Raw genomic sequence first — 13,681 nt, 5'->3', positions numbered from 1 at the left:
ATGAGTTTTGAGTAATATATGTACTAGGGGAGTTTGCAGATAAAGGAGTTCTATGTGGCCGGGTGCAGTGACTCACACCTGTAATCCCAGCACTTTGGGAGGCCGAGGCAGGTGGATCACCTGAGGTCAGGAGTTCGAGACCAGCCTGGCCAAGATAGTGAAACCCTGTCTCTACTAAAAATATAAAAATTAGTCAGGCATGGTGGCACATGCCTGTAATCCCAGCTAGTCAGAAGTTTGAGGCAGAATTGCTTGAACCTGGGAAGTGGAGGTTGCAGTGATCTGAGATCACCCCACTGCACTCTAGCATGGGCAACACAATGGGACTCCGTATTAAAAAAAAAAAAAAAAAAAAAGGAAAAAACCACAATGAGATACCATCTCACACCAGTTAGAATGGCAATCATTAAAAAATCAGGAAACAACAGGTGCTGGAGAAGATGTGGAGAAATAGGAACATTTTTACACTGTTGGTGGGACTATAAACTAGTTCAACCATTGTGGAAAACAGTGTGGCGATTCCTCAAGGATCTAGAACTAGAAATACCATTTGACCCAGCCATCCCATTACTGGGTATATACCCAAAGGATTATAAATCATACTGCTATAAAGACACATGCACACGTATGTTTATTGCAGCACTATTCACAATAGCAAAGACTTGGAATCAACCCAAATGTCTATCAGTGACAGACTGGATTAAGAAAATGTGGCACATATACACCATGGAATACTATGCAGCCATAAAAAAGGATGAGTTCGTTTCCTTTGTAGAGACATGGATGAAGCTGGAAACCATCATTCTCAGCAAACTATCGCAAGAACAGAAAACCAAACACCGCATTTTCTCTCATAGGTGGGAATTGAACAATGAGATCACTTGGACACAGGAAGGGGAACATCACACACGGGGCCTATTGTGGGGAGGGGGGAGGGAGGAGGGATAGCATTAGGAGATATACCTAATGTAAATGACGAGTTAATGGGTGCAGCACACCAACATGGCACATGTATACATATGTAACAAACCTGCATGTTGTGCACATTTACCCTAGAACTTAAAGTATAATAATAAAAAATAAATAAATAGAAAAAAAAAAGGAGGGTGGTGTGTTCTGGTTTTATTTTTTGTTTTTACAGCTTTATTGAGATACAGTTTACATCCCATACAGTTCACCCATTTAAAGTGTATTATTCAGTGCTTTTAGTATGTTCACAGGTATTTACAGTCATCACCAAATATTTTAGAACATTTTCATCACCTTAAAAAAAACCCTGCACCCTTTACTTATCATCCCTATTACCCCTTGCATCTAGCCCTAAACAACTGCTAATCTACTTTCTGTCTCTATGGATTTGTCTATTCTGGACATTTCATATGAATGAAAATAATGTAAAATGTACTCTTTTGTGACTGGCTTCTTTCACTTAGCATGGTGTTTTCAAAGTTTGTCTGCGTTGTAGCATATATCAGTATTTCATTCCTTTTTATGGCCAAATAATAGTCTGTTGTATAGTTATACCACATTTTGTTTAATCATCACCAGTTGGTGGACATTTGGGTTGCTTCTGTCTTTTTGGCTATTTCAGTAATGCTGCTGTGAACATTTATATACAGGTTTTTGAATGGATATGTATTTTCATTTCTCATGGGTATATGCTGAGGAGTGAAATTCCTGAATCATATGGTAATTATCTGTGTTTCACTGAACAACTGCCCAGACTGTTTTGCGTAGTGGTTGCACTATTTTACATTCACACCAGTAGTGATAATTTGGGTTTCTTAAAGTAATGAATCATTCTTTATTTCTTTTTTTTTTTGAGATGGATTTTTGCTCTTGTTGCCCAAACTGGAGTGCAGTGGTGCGATCTTGGCTCACTGCAACCTCTGCCTTCTGGGTTCAAGCAATTCTCCTGCCTCAGCCTCCTGAGTAGCTGGGATTATAGGCGTGCACCACCACCTCCAACTAATTTTTGTATTTTTAGTAGAGATGGGGTTTCACCATGTTGGCCAGGCTGGTCTCAAACTCCTGACCTCAGATGATCCACCTGCCTCAGCCTCCCAAAGTGCTGGGATTACAGGCATGGAGCCACCGCACCTGGCCTCATTCTTCAATATATTTCTGATAACTAAATTTTTATAAGCGATTTTTCTTTTTAAAGTATTGTATACATTATCCCACTTTGTTTTTTTATGTAGAGAATATGTCTGTCCATAAAATTTGGTGGAAGACAAGTTTCATTCCTTTTTTTTTTTTTTTTTTTTTTTGGAGACAGAGTTTCACTTTTGTTACCGAGGCTGGAGTGCAATGGTGCGATCTCGGCTCACTGCAACCTCTGCCTTCCAGGTTCAAGTGGTTCTCCTGCATCAGCCTCCCGAGTAGCTGGGATTACAGGCATGCCCCACCACGCCCGGCTAATTTTTTGTATTTTTAATAGGAACGGGGTTTCACCGTGTTAGCCAGCCTGGTCTTGAACTCCTGATCTCAGGTGATCCACCTGCCTTGGCCTCCCAAAGTGCTGGGATTACAGGCATGAACCACTGTGCCCAGCACATTCCTCATTTAAAATAAATAAATAAATAAATAAATAAATCTATTTCAAGCTCCCACTGGCCTGGTTACATTAAAAATATTTAATCTCTGTTATCATTCCTACCTCCTACACAGACTGACACTTGGATCATATAAGAATGTCATCCTGAAGTAGTGTCAGAAAATTAGAGGAGCACAAGGTCTTTTGTGCCTCCCTCTTGACTGCTGAAAATTCCAAGGTGTCCTTCACAGTAATCTCATCACTGGCCACCAACAGATGCTGCATCGTAAAACCTCATTCTCCATCCAGGATGCCCTGTGCATGAGGCACTGTTTTCTGTCACCCCATTTTCTACTCAGTGAGGCTCTAGACAAGCTTCTGCTTTCTTCCAGGACCACGGCGTCAGCTTTAAAGTCGTTTTTCCTGTCCTTCTCTCTCAGGGTTTTCCCAGCTTAATCCTTTTGTCTTAGACTGAAACACAAGCTCTCTTCCTCTTAAAGTGTGGTAGTTGGGCTGTAAAACCAATTAGATCTTTAGAAAGGACACTATATAATACATATTTTTTCCCTTACTTGCTGGGATAGGGCTAGGAAAAGATATGCTAACACCAGATATTTTTTCTGTCTTGTATTTCTTAAGATTACTTTGATGTAATCTGTGGAAGTAGTGTTTTCTTTTTTTTTTTTTTTTTTTTTTTTTTTTTTAGAAGAAATAGCTGCGCCAAAGAGAGATGGGTCCAAGACCATGCCAAAAAATACGTATATATAGTATCCTTTCTAAAAATCTAGTTGGTTTTACAACCCAGTTACCACACTAACAGAATCAGAACTGGATGTTAGGTCTTTGAATGTTTTGCCTTAGATTTTTCCTGTAGAATTTATTGCATTATTTGTGATCAGTGCATTATTCAATAACATTAAATGTGAATTAACATATTTACTAAAGTTATTAGAGGTTTTTGAAAATGGTTTTTAAAATCTAATCAGCTCCTGGCATTGTTAATAGGTTTGTAAGGACTCAGAACTAGATAAGTCTTTGAAATGGACTTTTGGGAGATTGGAAAAGCTGCCTAAGTCAGAAGGTAGGCACCATCATAAATGGAGGGTGGAGCAAAAGCAATTTTTCTTTTCTTTTTTTTTTCATTAGGAAAGTGCTAGGAAATGGGTTCCTAACACTGTGTGTGACCGAAAGAGAGGCTCAGTTTAAAGAGGTTGGTGGGTAAAAGAAAATGGGGATTCAAGAGAAAATGTGGTACATTAATTCAATTCACGCCTTTTTATCCAGTGTGCTTATTTCTTTGATAAAGAGAAGGTCAGCTTCTTTGAGGATAGAAAACTTTGGGTGATAAGAATGCTTAGAGGAGGGCATCTGGATATTTTGATGACAGACATGGTGTGGGGGAGGGGGCTTGTTACTAAATCAGTTGTATCAAGATCACATATTATCTATTTTCCAGTTTCCCTAAGCATAAAAAATGAAATCCAAGTTAACTAAAGGGCAAGTCTTACTGAGAAAGACTGTGAAATCTGTCTAACAGAACTTTAAAATTAGGTGTGATGCCAAGTTATCTTGTATACTTGGGGTCAGAGAGAGATAGAGGATGATCCTGGAGTTGTGAAGATTTTGTTAAAAGCAGCCCACCAGCAAATGTTTACTGACAGTTGAATATCTATGTGCATGTGCTGTTTTAATAATTGGTAACATAGCCACAAACAGGACAGACTTCTTTCATTACAGCAGCTTACATTTTATTGGGGAGACAGAAAAACAAATACAAATATAAAATAGGCCTGGCACAGTGGCTCACGCCTGTAATCCCAGCACTTTGGGAGGCCAAGGTGGGCGGATCACCTGAGGTCAGGAGTTCGAGACCAACCTGACCAACGTGGTGAAACCCTGTCTCTACTAAAAATAGGAAAATTAGCTGGGCGTGGTGGCGCATGCCTGTAGTCCCAGCTGCGGAGGCAGAGGTGAGAGAATTGCTTGAACCCTGGAGACGGAGGCTGCAGTGAGCCGAGATCCTGCCATTGCATTCCAGCCTAGGTAACAGAGCGAGACTCCATCTCAAAAAAAAACAAAAACAAAAACAAACCCAAAACCAACCAACCAAACAAAAATATAAAATAATGGATTTTAACTAAGTGCTATGAAGATGATAAAACAAGGTAAAGTGTAGAGAGTGACCGGGGACTGCCTTAGTTGGGACAGTTAGGGTCATCCTCCCTGAGGGGATGGTGTGTATGATAAAACCTGAATGATAGGAGCCTTGCTTAGTGGGTAATGATGAATGAAGGTGCTTTCCACTCCTCCACCCTAGTTTTAGACTGTTGGCCATCTGAAAGGAACAAAATGTGCTGGTTTACCTCATTTTACATCTAAAATACTGGTACATTTTAAGAGATACTACGATTTTCTTTTCTTTCTTTCTTTTTTTTTTTTTTGAGATCGAGTCTCGCTCTGTCGCCCACACTGGAGGGCAATGGTGCAATCTCAGCTCACTACAGCCTCTGCCCCCTGGTTTCAAGCTTAATTCTCCTGCCTCAGCCTCCTAGTAGCTGGGATTACAGGCATGCACTACCACACCTGGCTAATTTTTGTATTTTTAGTAGAAATGGGGTTTGATTATGTTGGCCAGGCTGGTCTTGAACTCCTGACCTCAGGTGATCCACCTGCCTTGGCCTCCCAAAGTGCTGGGATTACAGGCATGAACCACTGAGCCCAGCCTGGATACTGTGATTTTCTTGGTAATGAAGTTCACTCATTAATTACTCAGATTGCCACCCTGAATTTCTTGTGGCCTGCTTAAATGCAAAAATAGATCTTGAAGTTTTTAGTTGAAATATTAAACTCAATTCAGTAGGTCACACGGAAAGTGGGTTCTCAGGCTTAGTGGAGATTGCCAACGTGACACCATGCTCACCTAACTAATGTTTTCAGAAACAAATGTCCCACTGTGAGTGCGAGTATATATGTGCTTGTGGTGGCACATCTTCCAGAAAAGAAAAATGAAAAGTGAAGGGCCTAATTTCAAGTAGCCCTTTATGTTTCTGCCTTTTTCCAGAAAAGATCAGTTCATCTTGATAGTAGTTGAAAGAAAAGTAATGAGAGACTATTTTGAGAAATCTTTGCCCACTCTTTGTGGGATTAGGAAAAACAAGAGGTGCCTAGACTCTAGAAGTTTAGTCAGCTCAGACATACCTACTTTGTCCAGTCAGAGTTTGCATAGATACTGACACTGGTGTCTTTCCTCTGGCAGATGGCTCAATCACAAAGGGGTGAGACAGAAACGCCTGAATGCCTGGCTGGGAATTAAGAATGAGGATGCTGATGAGTAAGTTCTCTCTAGACCTTTTGGTCAGAGGGCTTTGTTATCAATATAAGACATGCGCCTTGTTTATACATGGTAAATATTGGTTGTCATTGTCACTTGAGGACATTGAATCTAGAACTTTGACTCTCTTTTGAATTGAATTGAATTGCCTGAAAGTACCCTATAGGCACTGGAGTTCAGAGACCTGCCTCTGAACTCAAAATCTGGATGTATGAGCTACTTTGAGTATAGCTACTCAAAATCTGGATGTAAAAGCACTGTTATTCAGATGTTCATATTTCAGCTTATTGGATGAAACATGAATTCTGTGCTTTATGCACCATAGCAAGTAATGAAGCTAACACCCAACTAATTGCAATTTTGCTTTGTCATTTGTGGTTTAAAGATTTAGAAGAGTGTTTTATTTATGAATTTGCTTTTAGATAGAAGTAACTTGTTAGAATAACAATTAACATTTAATTTTTAGGAACTATTTTATCAATGAGGAAGATGAAAACCTGCCCCACTATGATGAGAAAACCTGGTTTGTTGAGGATATCAATCGAGTACAAGCAGAGGACTTGCTTTATGGGAAACCTGATGGTGCATTCTTAATTCGTGAGAGTAGCAAGAAAGGATGCTATGCTTGCTCTGTGGTGTAAGTCTTCTCTGGGGATATAGCCTTTTGAAATCTTTTGCATTAATTAATATGAAATCAACCCCTTGTAAAATTCAGATGAAATTAGTTAATGTACAGTAACGAGGACCCATGGCTTGGACCATAACTATTAGTACAAAAAAACCCAGCTTTATGAGAAATGATATCTGAAATTATCCTGGAGTTTTAATTTACATGGTAAGTAGATTAGGTCCTGCAGTATTGCTGTTGGATTTCAGGTATCTGTGAAAGGTAATGTGAGATCTTAAATTGGAAAAAAAAAAAAAAATCACTTAATTCTTGAGTAGTATCCTATACACCTAGTATGGTCTCCAGTGTCAGATTAGGAAAGGCTTGATTAAATAGAACTGTTTTTACTTCAGAAGGAAAACTCTATCTAAAAATTTAAATTATATATTATTCTGTTGATGTAGTGATAGGAAATGTGGACGTGTTTTCCGTAAGAGAATCATGTGACTTTTTTGAGAAAAGCCCATTTTCCTTGTAATGGAAAGTGAAATTTTGGGGATAACTAACTGTGCCTCAGTCAGATTTTTGCCTGAGTGTGGAATATATTCCTTAAGAAGGCAAACATCTTCATTGACAAAAGCCACACTTAGAAAAGAGTTACGATGGTGCCAGATATACTGGGTTCAGCTCCTGGCTCTACTGCTTACTAGCTGGGTCACCTTGGGTAAATTACTTAGTCTTTGCCCAGTTTCCTTATCTGTAAAATAAGGATAATACCTACTTTAGGGTTTTTGTGAGGATTAAATGAGCTAATCTATGTCATACAATATGCTTTTAACATAAGAAGTAAATGTCACCTACTAATATGATGATGATGATGCTACTGATGGATGTGGCAGAAGGCAAACAAAGTGACAAAGTGATTGTGCCCTTAGAGGGCAAAGTGGAGAAGATAGAGGAAAGGCATTCATATTAACAGACTGCTCAGTGCTTTATGTGATCATCTTGTTTGTAGCGCTCTACTTCTGTCATGGAGTCAGAGTTTGAATCCAAGTTTACGTGGTTTCAAAACCCACATTTTTCTATTGCACCAGGGTTTTTTCATTTCACCAAATATCCAAGATGAATAGAACCACTGTGAAATAAGTATCATTAGTAGGCTGTGCACATGTGGAAGGGTTAATTCTAGTGGAGAAAGAGTGGATTGGGAGGTTTTGTGGAAAAGGCATCTGAGATGGACCTCAAAAAGATGAATGGGATGTCTTACAGTTGGAAAATGGGGGAGGAGTTGAAAAGTGCATTGGATTACTGTTATCCAAAGATAGAACTACTTGCAACATTTCATTTCTCCTTGACTTGGGCTATTCCAGTTATCTGAGTGGAAATATAGGTGAGGATGGTTCTTGTATGACTTTGGGTCTTCTAAGAATAATAAGGAAGGCAGGAAGCCCAGTTGCTCACTCACTCAGGTTATTGGGTGGCAGCCTGTAGGTTCAGGACTTGGTTGGAGTCCTTACATAAACTGATTAATCAAAAACTACCCTTGGCTGGGCACAGCGGCTCATACCTGTAATCCCAGCATTTTAGTAGGCTAAGGCAGGAGGATTCCTTGAGCCCAGGAGTTCACGACCTGCCGGGGCAACATAGCAAGACCCCATTTCTACTAAAAATAAAAAAGTAGCTGGGCATGTGGCTCACACCTGTAGTCCTGGCTACTTGGGAAGCTGTGGTGGGAGGATCACTTGAGCCCAGGAGTTTGAGGCTGCAGTGAGCTGTGATCAAGCCACTGTACCCTAGCCTTGGTGATAGAGTGAGACCCTGTCTAAAAAAAAGAAAAAGAAAGGAAACATTTACATTTATGGTTGTTTTAACGCCTGTATCTGTGGCCAAGTCTGTAGGGAATGGGGACGCAATTTTACAAGCTTTGCCTGGTTAACAAAAAACACTTATCTGCATAACAGTTGCTCTCAGACTTCTGGCCATTTAGCGTCCCTTTATTTATCGTTACCTACCTTACCATTTCTTCTGTGGTGTGTCATTGCAGGGCTGATGGGGAAGTGAAGCACTGTGTGATCTACAGCACTGCTCGGGGCTATGGCTTTGCAGAGCCCTACAACCTGTACAGCTCTCTGAAGGAGCTAGTGCTCCATTACCAGCAGACATCCTTGGTTCAGCACAACGACTCCCTCAATGTCAGGCTTGCCTACCCTGTTCATGCACAGATGCCCTCGCTGTGCAGATAAAGAGGAAGTGGGAAGAGAGGTGGTTCTCTGGCATTTTTTTCTACAGTTTTTATTAGACTACGATGAGGGCATTCTTTCTACATAGACTGCTTGTTTTGCACAAGAAGTGATTCTGTGAATGTGAAGTGGAGAGGCCGAGCAGCAGCCGGCCGGGATGGGGGCATTAGAGGCCTGAGGTTCTCTAGGACTCAGCCATGCCGCTGCACTGACATACTAAGCTGGAAGCAGATGTTTTTTTGAAAGTCTATTTCATTGGGGTTTTTGTTTTGTTTAGCCAGGCACCCTCAACAGAATATTAGGCTTGATGGTTATAGTGGGTGGGGTTGTATTTGGAAGCCTCTGAAGAGGCCATGTCTTTTTTAAATCCTTAACTCTTGAGAGTGCAGCAGGGGCATGGCTCTGCTGGGAGTTCTGTTTTGCTTTGGCAGTCTCTCTTCCCCCCACGAAGAAGGCTGTTTTGGTTTTGTGATAGAATGGGATTTGATGAAAAAGACAACCAAAGGAAAATGGGAAGGCTTGGGATTTCATTCAAACAATCTAAGCCAAGATGATAAAAAAAAAACCTTCAACTGAAGGTACTTTATTTCTTACCAACATAATTTAGGCTTCAGCATCTCATCAGCCCCTCCCTTTAAAGAGGTATTATGTTCAGAAGCCAACAAAACAATGTTTGTTGCCAGACCAATGTTTGATGGAAAAACGTAGCACTCATAGATGAATGTATACTTCTGTACCAAAACTTGAACATAAAAAGACTAGAAATTGTGAGTTTTAGCAAACACTAAAATTGGTCAGTGTAACCCCTTCTGTCCTGCCTGTTTCTCTGAGATGAGAAATAGCGTTCTTTTTGTGGGGATGGTGAGTTTTGAATCATAAAATGAAGTTGGTGCTTGTGTGGTGTTTCCTTAGCCTAAAGAATGATCTATTGTTTGAAATCTTTGTAACTTGTTTGTATGAGTCAAGAAAAGGTGCAATCCAGTGCTTTTAGATGGCTTGATATACCAAATAACAATATAGAACAACATTATTATATGTGCTTTCCAAGTTTAAAGGCCCTGCAGAAATAGTAAACATGATTTAATTTCCCTTCATCTCCCCCTCCTTTGCTGGATGGGGTTTTGGGAGCTACAGGTTGCTAAGGAGGGGAGTCAGATTGTGGTCAGGGGCCTCAGTAAATCACAGACCCAGGGGCCCTGTGGTCCGGGTGAGAGTCATACCACATTACACATGTGCTTCCATACAGTGGTTTCTGAAGCTTTTGCAGGGAGAGAAGATGGCTTAGTGTTTAGACTGTTAGTAGAAGCCATCTGGAAGCTTTTCTCTTTGCCTTTTTTTGTGATCCTGCCATAAAGGCTATGTGCAGTCTGCCCTCATGCTCCAGTGGCCTTGATTTTAGGCCAGGAATCTTCTGCTCCATGTGGCTTAAGCCTTCCAGCTGAGTGAAGCTAGGCAAATGGAGTGGGGGCAGGCATCTATTCCTGCCCCCATCATGCCCCACACCCATCAATCAGTCAACACTCATTTGACAAATAGAGTCCAGCTGCCTCTGAGCCAATCCCGGAACCATAATAGGCTCAGAGTGAGTCAGCTGTTTGAACCCAAAGCTGTGCAGTCAGGCATCCTGGCTGAGCTAGAGAAGCCAGTACCTGCCTCTTGGTTTATAAGGTTACAGCTAGGAAAGCTCTAGTTTTGGGGGTGAAAGAAAAATATAACTTTACCTGAGCACTTATTTCCGTGACAGCATCTAAAATATGGACCATGATGTAGACATAGATTTATAAATTTGGAGAAACCTCCAGTTACTAGCGATGAGGATAGGAAGGGAGTGCTTATCTTTGGCTTTTTCTTGGTTACATTGCAGTTTCAGGATTGGGTGAGACAGAGACAAATGAACCCCCCTCTAAAGTAATTTAACTAATAGCCAGCACATCCCTTCTCCAAACTGTCGATTGAAATCTTACTGAAAGTTTTACTGAGTAATACCAAGCTAATTGCTGCTGGGCACACCTGCATGGCTTTGCACCTGGTGTTGAACCTGCTGAAGCAGGTGGATGCTCGATTACGTGTAAGGAATCCCTCCTGTCTGGTACTAACATTTCAGTGTGTTCTGAGTGTCTTTTAAACCAAAATGGAAATACAGATACATGCCTGTAGTATTCAGTGTGTCTGCTCCTTTTTGGGCAGACACAGAGGGTGTGCAGGGAGAGACCAAGTACCATCTTTATCTACACTTGGGCTGGCTTGTGGAGAAGGGCTGCTTTTTTTCAGTCCTACATTCCTTCATTTTTTTTTTTCTTTTGTTTTTCGTTCTTGAATTCATTGTTTTGTGGGATCTAAGACCCAGGGGTCATTTGAGAGGTTTGACAGTATCTTTTCTGACCAGTTGCCACATGACTTGCTTGACCCTGAGCCAGTGGAAATGGCATAGTGACCAGTCTACTACCCACTGAGCCTGGTGTGTAGAGGGGGATAGGGTAGCAAGGTGCATCTCTACGCCCATGACTTGAGAGGAGATCTTGGCCTCTTTCATGAGAATCTAGTGCTGTTTCCTGTCCCATGATCTGGACCCTGGGACTATCTGTTTTGGCATCTTAACTGCAGTTTCAATGAGGCAGAGGGCAAAGAGAGACCAAGATCAGAGGGGCTCATTATACCCCTGGCTGGAGAACCCAGCTACTGACATGAAAGCAGCTTGGGGCTGGCTGGACACAGGTACTAGGCCCATCGTTTTCAGGTGAAGCTTTCATCACAGAACAGTGCCATCTCCACCTGGCCATAGATGCCATGCCATGATTCAGGCCTGGATAGGCTGCCTGTGTCCTTACCACTGACCTGGCAAGAATGAGGACCTCCCAACACTTTCACTCCCTCTCCAAGCCTTGATGGGACCTCCACTTACTTTAGGCCTCATGTGCTGTGAAGAAGCTTTGAGAGCCAATGTGGTGTCTTCCACAGGTCTCCTCTTTTTGCTGCAAGGAATCAGCCCCATGTATTCTCTGAAACTGAGAATTGCACCTGGGCAATTCCTGTTTTCTAAGGTGGTCTCTGCTGCTAGTTAAGAACCCAGAGTAGGCCTCTGTGAGGCTTCAGTGGTCTCAGAAACCAGAGGGTCCAGATAGGGGGCCTGCTTGGGCCCTCTGTGGCCAACTGCTCAACCCTGCTTTAGCTCCAGCCACTTGTGGCAAACAACCCCGTTTCCTTACAAATTCCAGCATGTGACTTTGGTGCCCTGTTACTTGTGAAAATTTATTCTGTTGTCTTCGATGTAGTCCAAAAAAAATTCATGTAGTTTTTACGTAAAAATATCTTACTCCCAAGAAAGCCAATTGTATGTCTTGTGATGGGACAGTTCATATGTAGTTCCTAGACCACTTTGCAAATTGTTCTTGTCACCAGATGTGTTCAGACATTGCTGTGCAATTGTGGGGGAGGGTAGGGGGAAAGGCGAGAGGAGTTACTTATTGGTCTTTTTGTTTTATAACCTTCCCCAAGAGGGGACAGTCTGGCCAACTTGCTCCGGTAATGCAATAAACACATTGCAATAAAGTAATTTTTTGTCTTCATGCTATGAAAGGGTGGGCTAGGGGCAGAGTGGGGGTCAAGAGAGAAAAGTACTCAGGTGTTGAACAGCCCTTGAAACTTCCAAACCTTCTCTCCAGTAAGCGCCAAAAGACTAGTACTTGGGCTGAACTGGGGCAACCAAAGGCTCTTTTCTTCCTAGGGGAGGACATCCACTCCAAGCAGGCATGATGCCAGAGTCCTGTCCACCGAACACAGACACAGGGAGTCTCAGATATTGACTCAGAAAATTAAAACTGAATGCCATTTCCTCCACACCTCACTGCCCACTCCTGACTAATAAGCTGTTTATTGGTTCTCATATTTCTACCCAGAATGAAAAGTGTTTCCACATTCTACTCTGGGGGAGGGGGAAATGGACCCAGCTTTATAGTCTCTCCCCTTGTTGCCCCAGGCCCTTGTCATCTCCTACCAAGGCACACTGTTGAGCTTCCTGTATTCTGGGAATGTAATGAGCAAACATGTGATGACCTCTTGTTGCATAGGATATTGCAGCGCTCATCCATGTCTCAGGCCCCACCCATGTGTAGTCAATTACAAATAAGTCAGATTGGGCAGGGAACAGCCTGTTCTAAGTGACCTTGTCTATGTCTTTTCTCCCCACTACACTTTAGCTACACAGCATCCCAAGACCACTGCTAGGAACTATGGATTTCTCCTGATCCCAGGGTTGTTCATACTTCTGTGTTTAGGATGCTCAGATTTCTATCTCCTTCCCAGTTCTTTCTTCTGAACCCTACCTGCTGGCTGGATATTTCCACTGGGCTCCTGGGTGGGTGTCTCACCGACACTTCAAACTTGTTTACTTGGGGCTGGGTGTGGTGGCTCATGCCTGTAATCCCCGCGCTTTGGGAGGCCTAGGCGGGCGGATCACCTGAGGTCAGGAGTTCGAGAACAGCCTGGCCAACATGGTGAAACCCCGTCTCTACTAAAAGTACAAAAATTAGCTGGGCGTGGTAGCATGCACCTGTAATCCCAGCTACTCGGGAGGCTGAAGCATAAGAATTGCCTGAACCCTGGATGCAGGGGTTACAGTGGGCCAAGGCCGCACCATTGTACTCCAGCCTGGGCAACAGGGCGAGACTCCATCTCAAAAAAACAAAAAAAAAACTTGTTTACTTGGCAGAAAAAGTATGATTGGCTATGAATTCCCTTACCTTCCTACCACCAAACCTACAACCTTATCTACATCTATATAACTATTCTCCCTCCCACCTGTTAAATTACAATAGTTGCCTCCAACTAAAGCCAGCCCTCCACATGTATTTTGGAATCTATTTTCTTCCACCTTAGGAATCTCCCAAGATTAAGATCAATTCTTTCTCTACTTCAACTGGATCATCTCCATTGATATTTAAACATGGTTGGTTGGTTCTCATTCTACT

The 13,681-nt window shown here is 42.0% G+C and overlaps 1 protein-coding gene across 5 annotated transcripts in view; it reads left to right on the top strand.

The window, feature by feature from the left end:
- Positions 1-12,267, top strand: part of PIK3R3 (phosphoinositide-3-kinase regulatory subunit 3) — a 120,839-nt gene extending 108,572 nt beyond the window's left edge. For all 5 annotated transcript variants that reach the window (XM_050801839.1, XM_050801809.1, XM_050801821.1 and 2 more), the window contains 3 exons: positions 5,793-5,867; positions 6,334-6,504; positions 8,519-12,267. In XM_050801839.1, coding sequence (XP_050657796.1) covers positions 5,793-5,867; positions 6,334-6,504; positions 8,519-8,717 — 445 coding nt within the window. In that variant the 3' untranslated portion in view covers positions 8,718-12,267. The remainder of the gene's footprint in view (positions 1-5,792; positions 5,868-6,333; positions 6,505-8,518) is intronic.
- Positions 12,268-13,681: the final 1,414 nt, after the last annotated feature.

The sequence above is a fragment of the Macaca thibetana genome, chromosome 1 (genome assembly GCF_024542745.1).
Source record: "Macaca thibetana thibetana isolate TM-01 chromosome 1, ASM2454274v1, whole genome shotgun sequence".
Taxonomy (NCBI): Eukaryota; Metazoa; Chordata; class Mammalia; order Primates; family Cercopithecidae; genus Macaca; species Macaca thibetana.
This window is presented reverse-complemented; position numbering and strand designations above follow the sequence as displayed.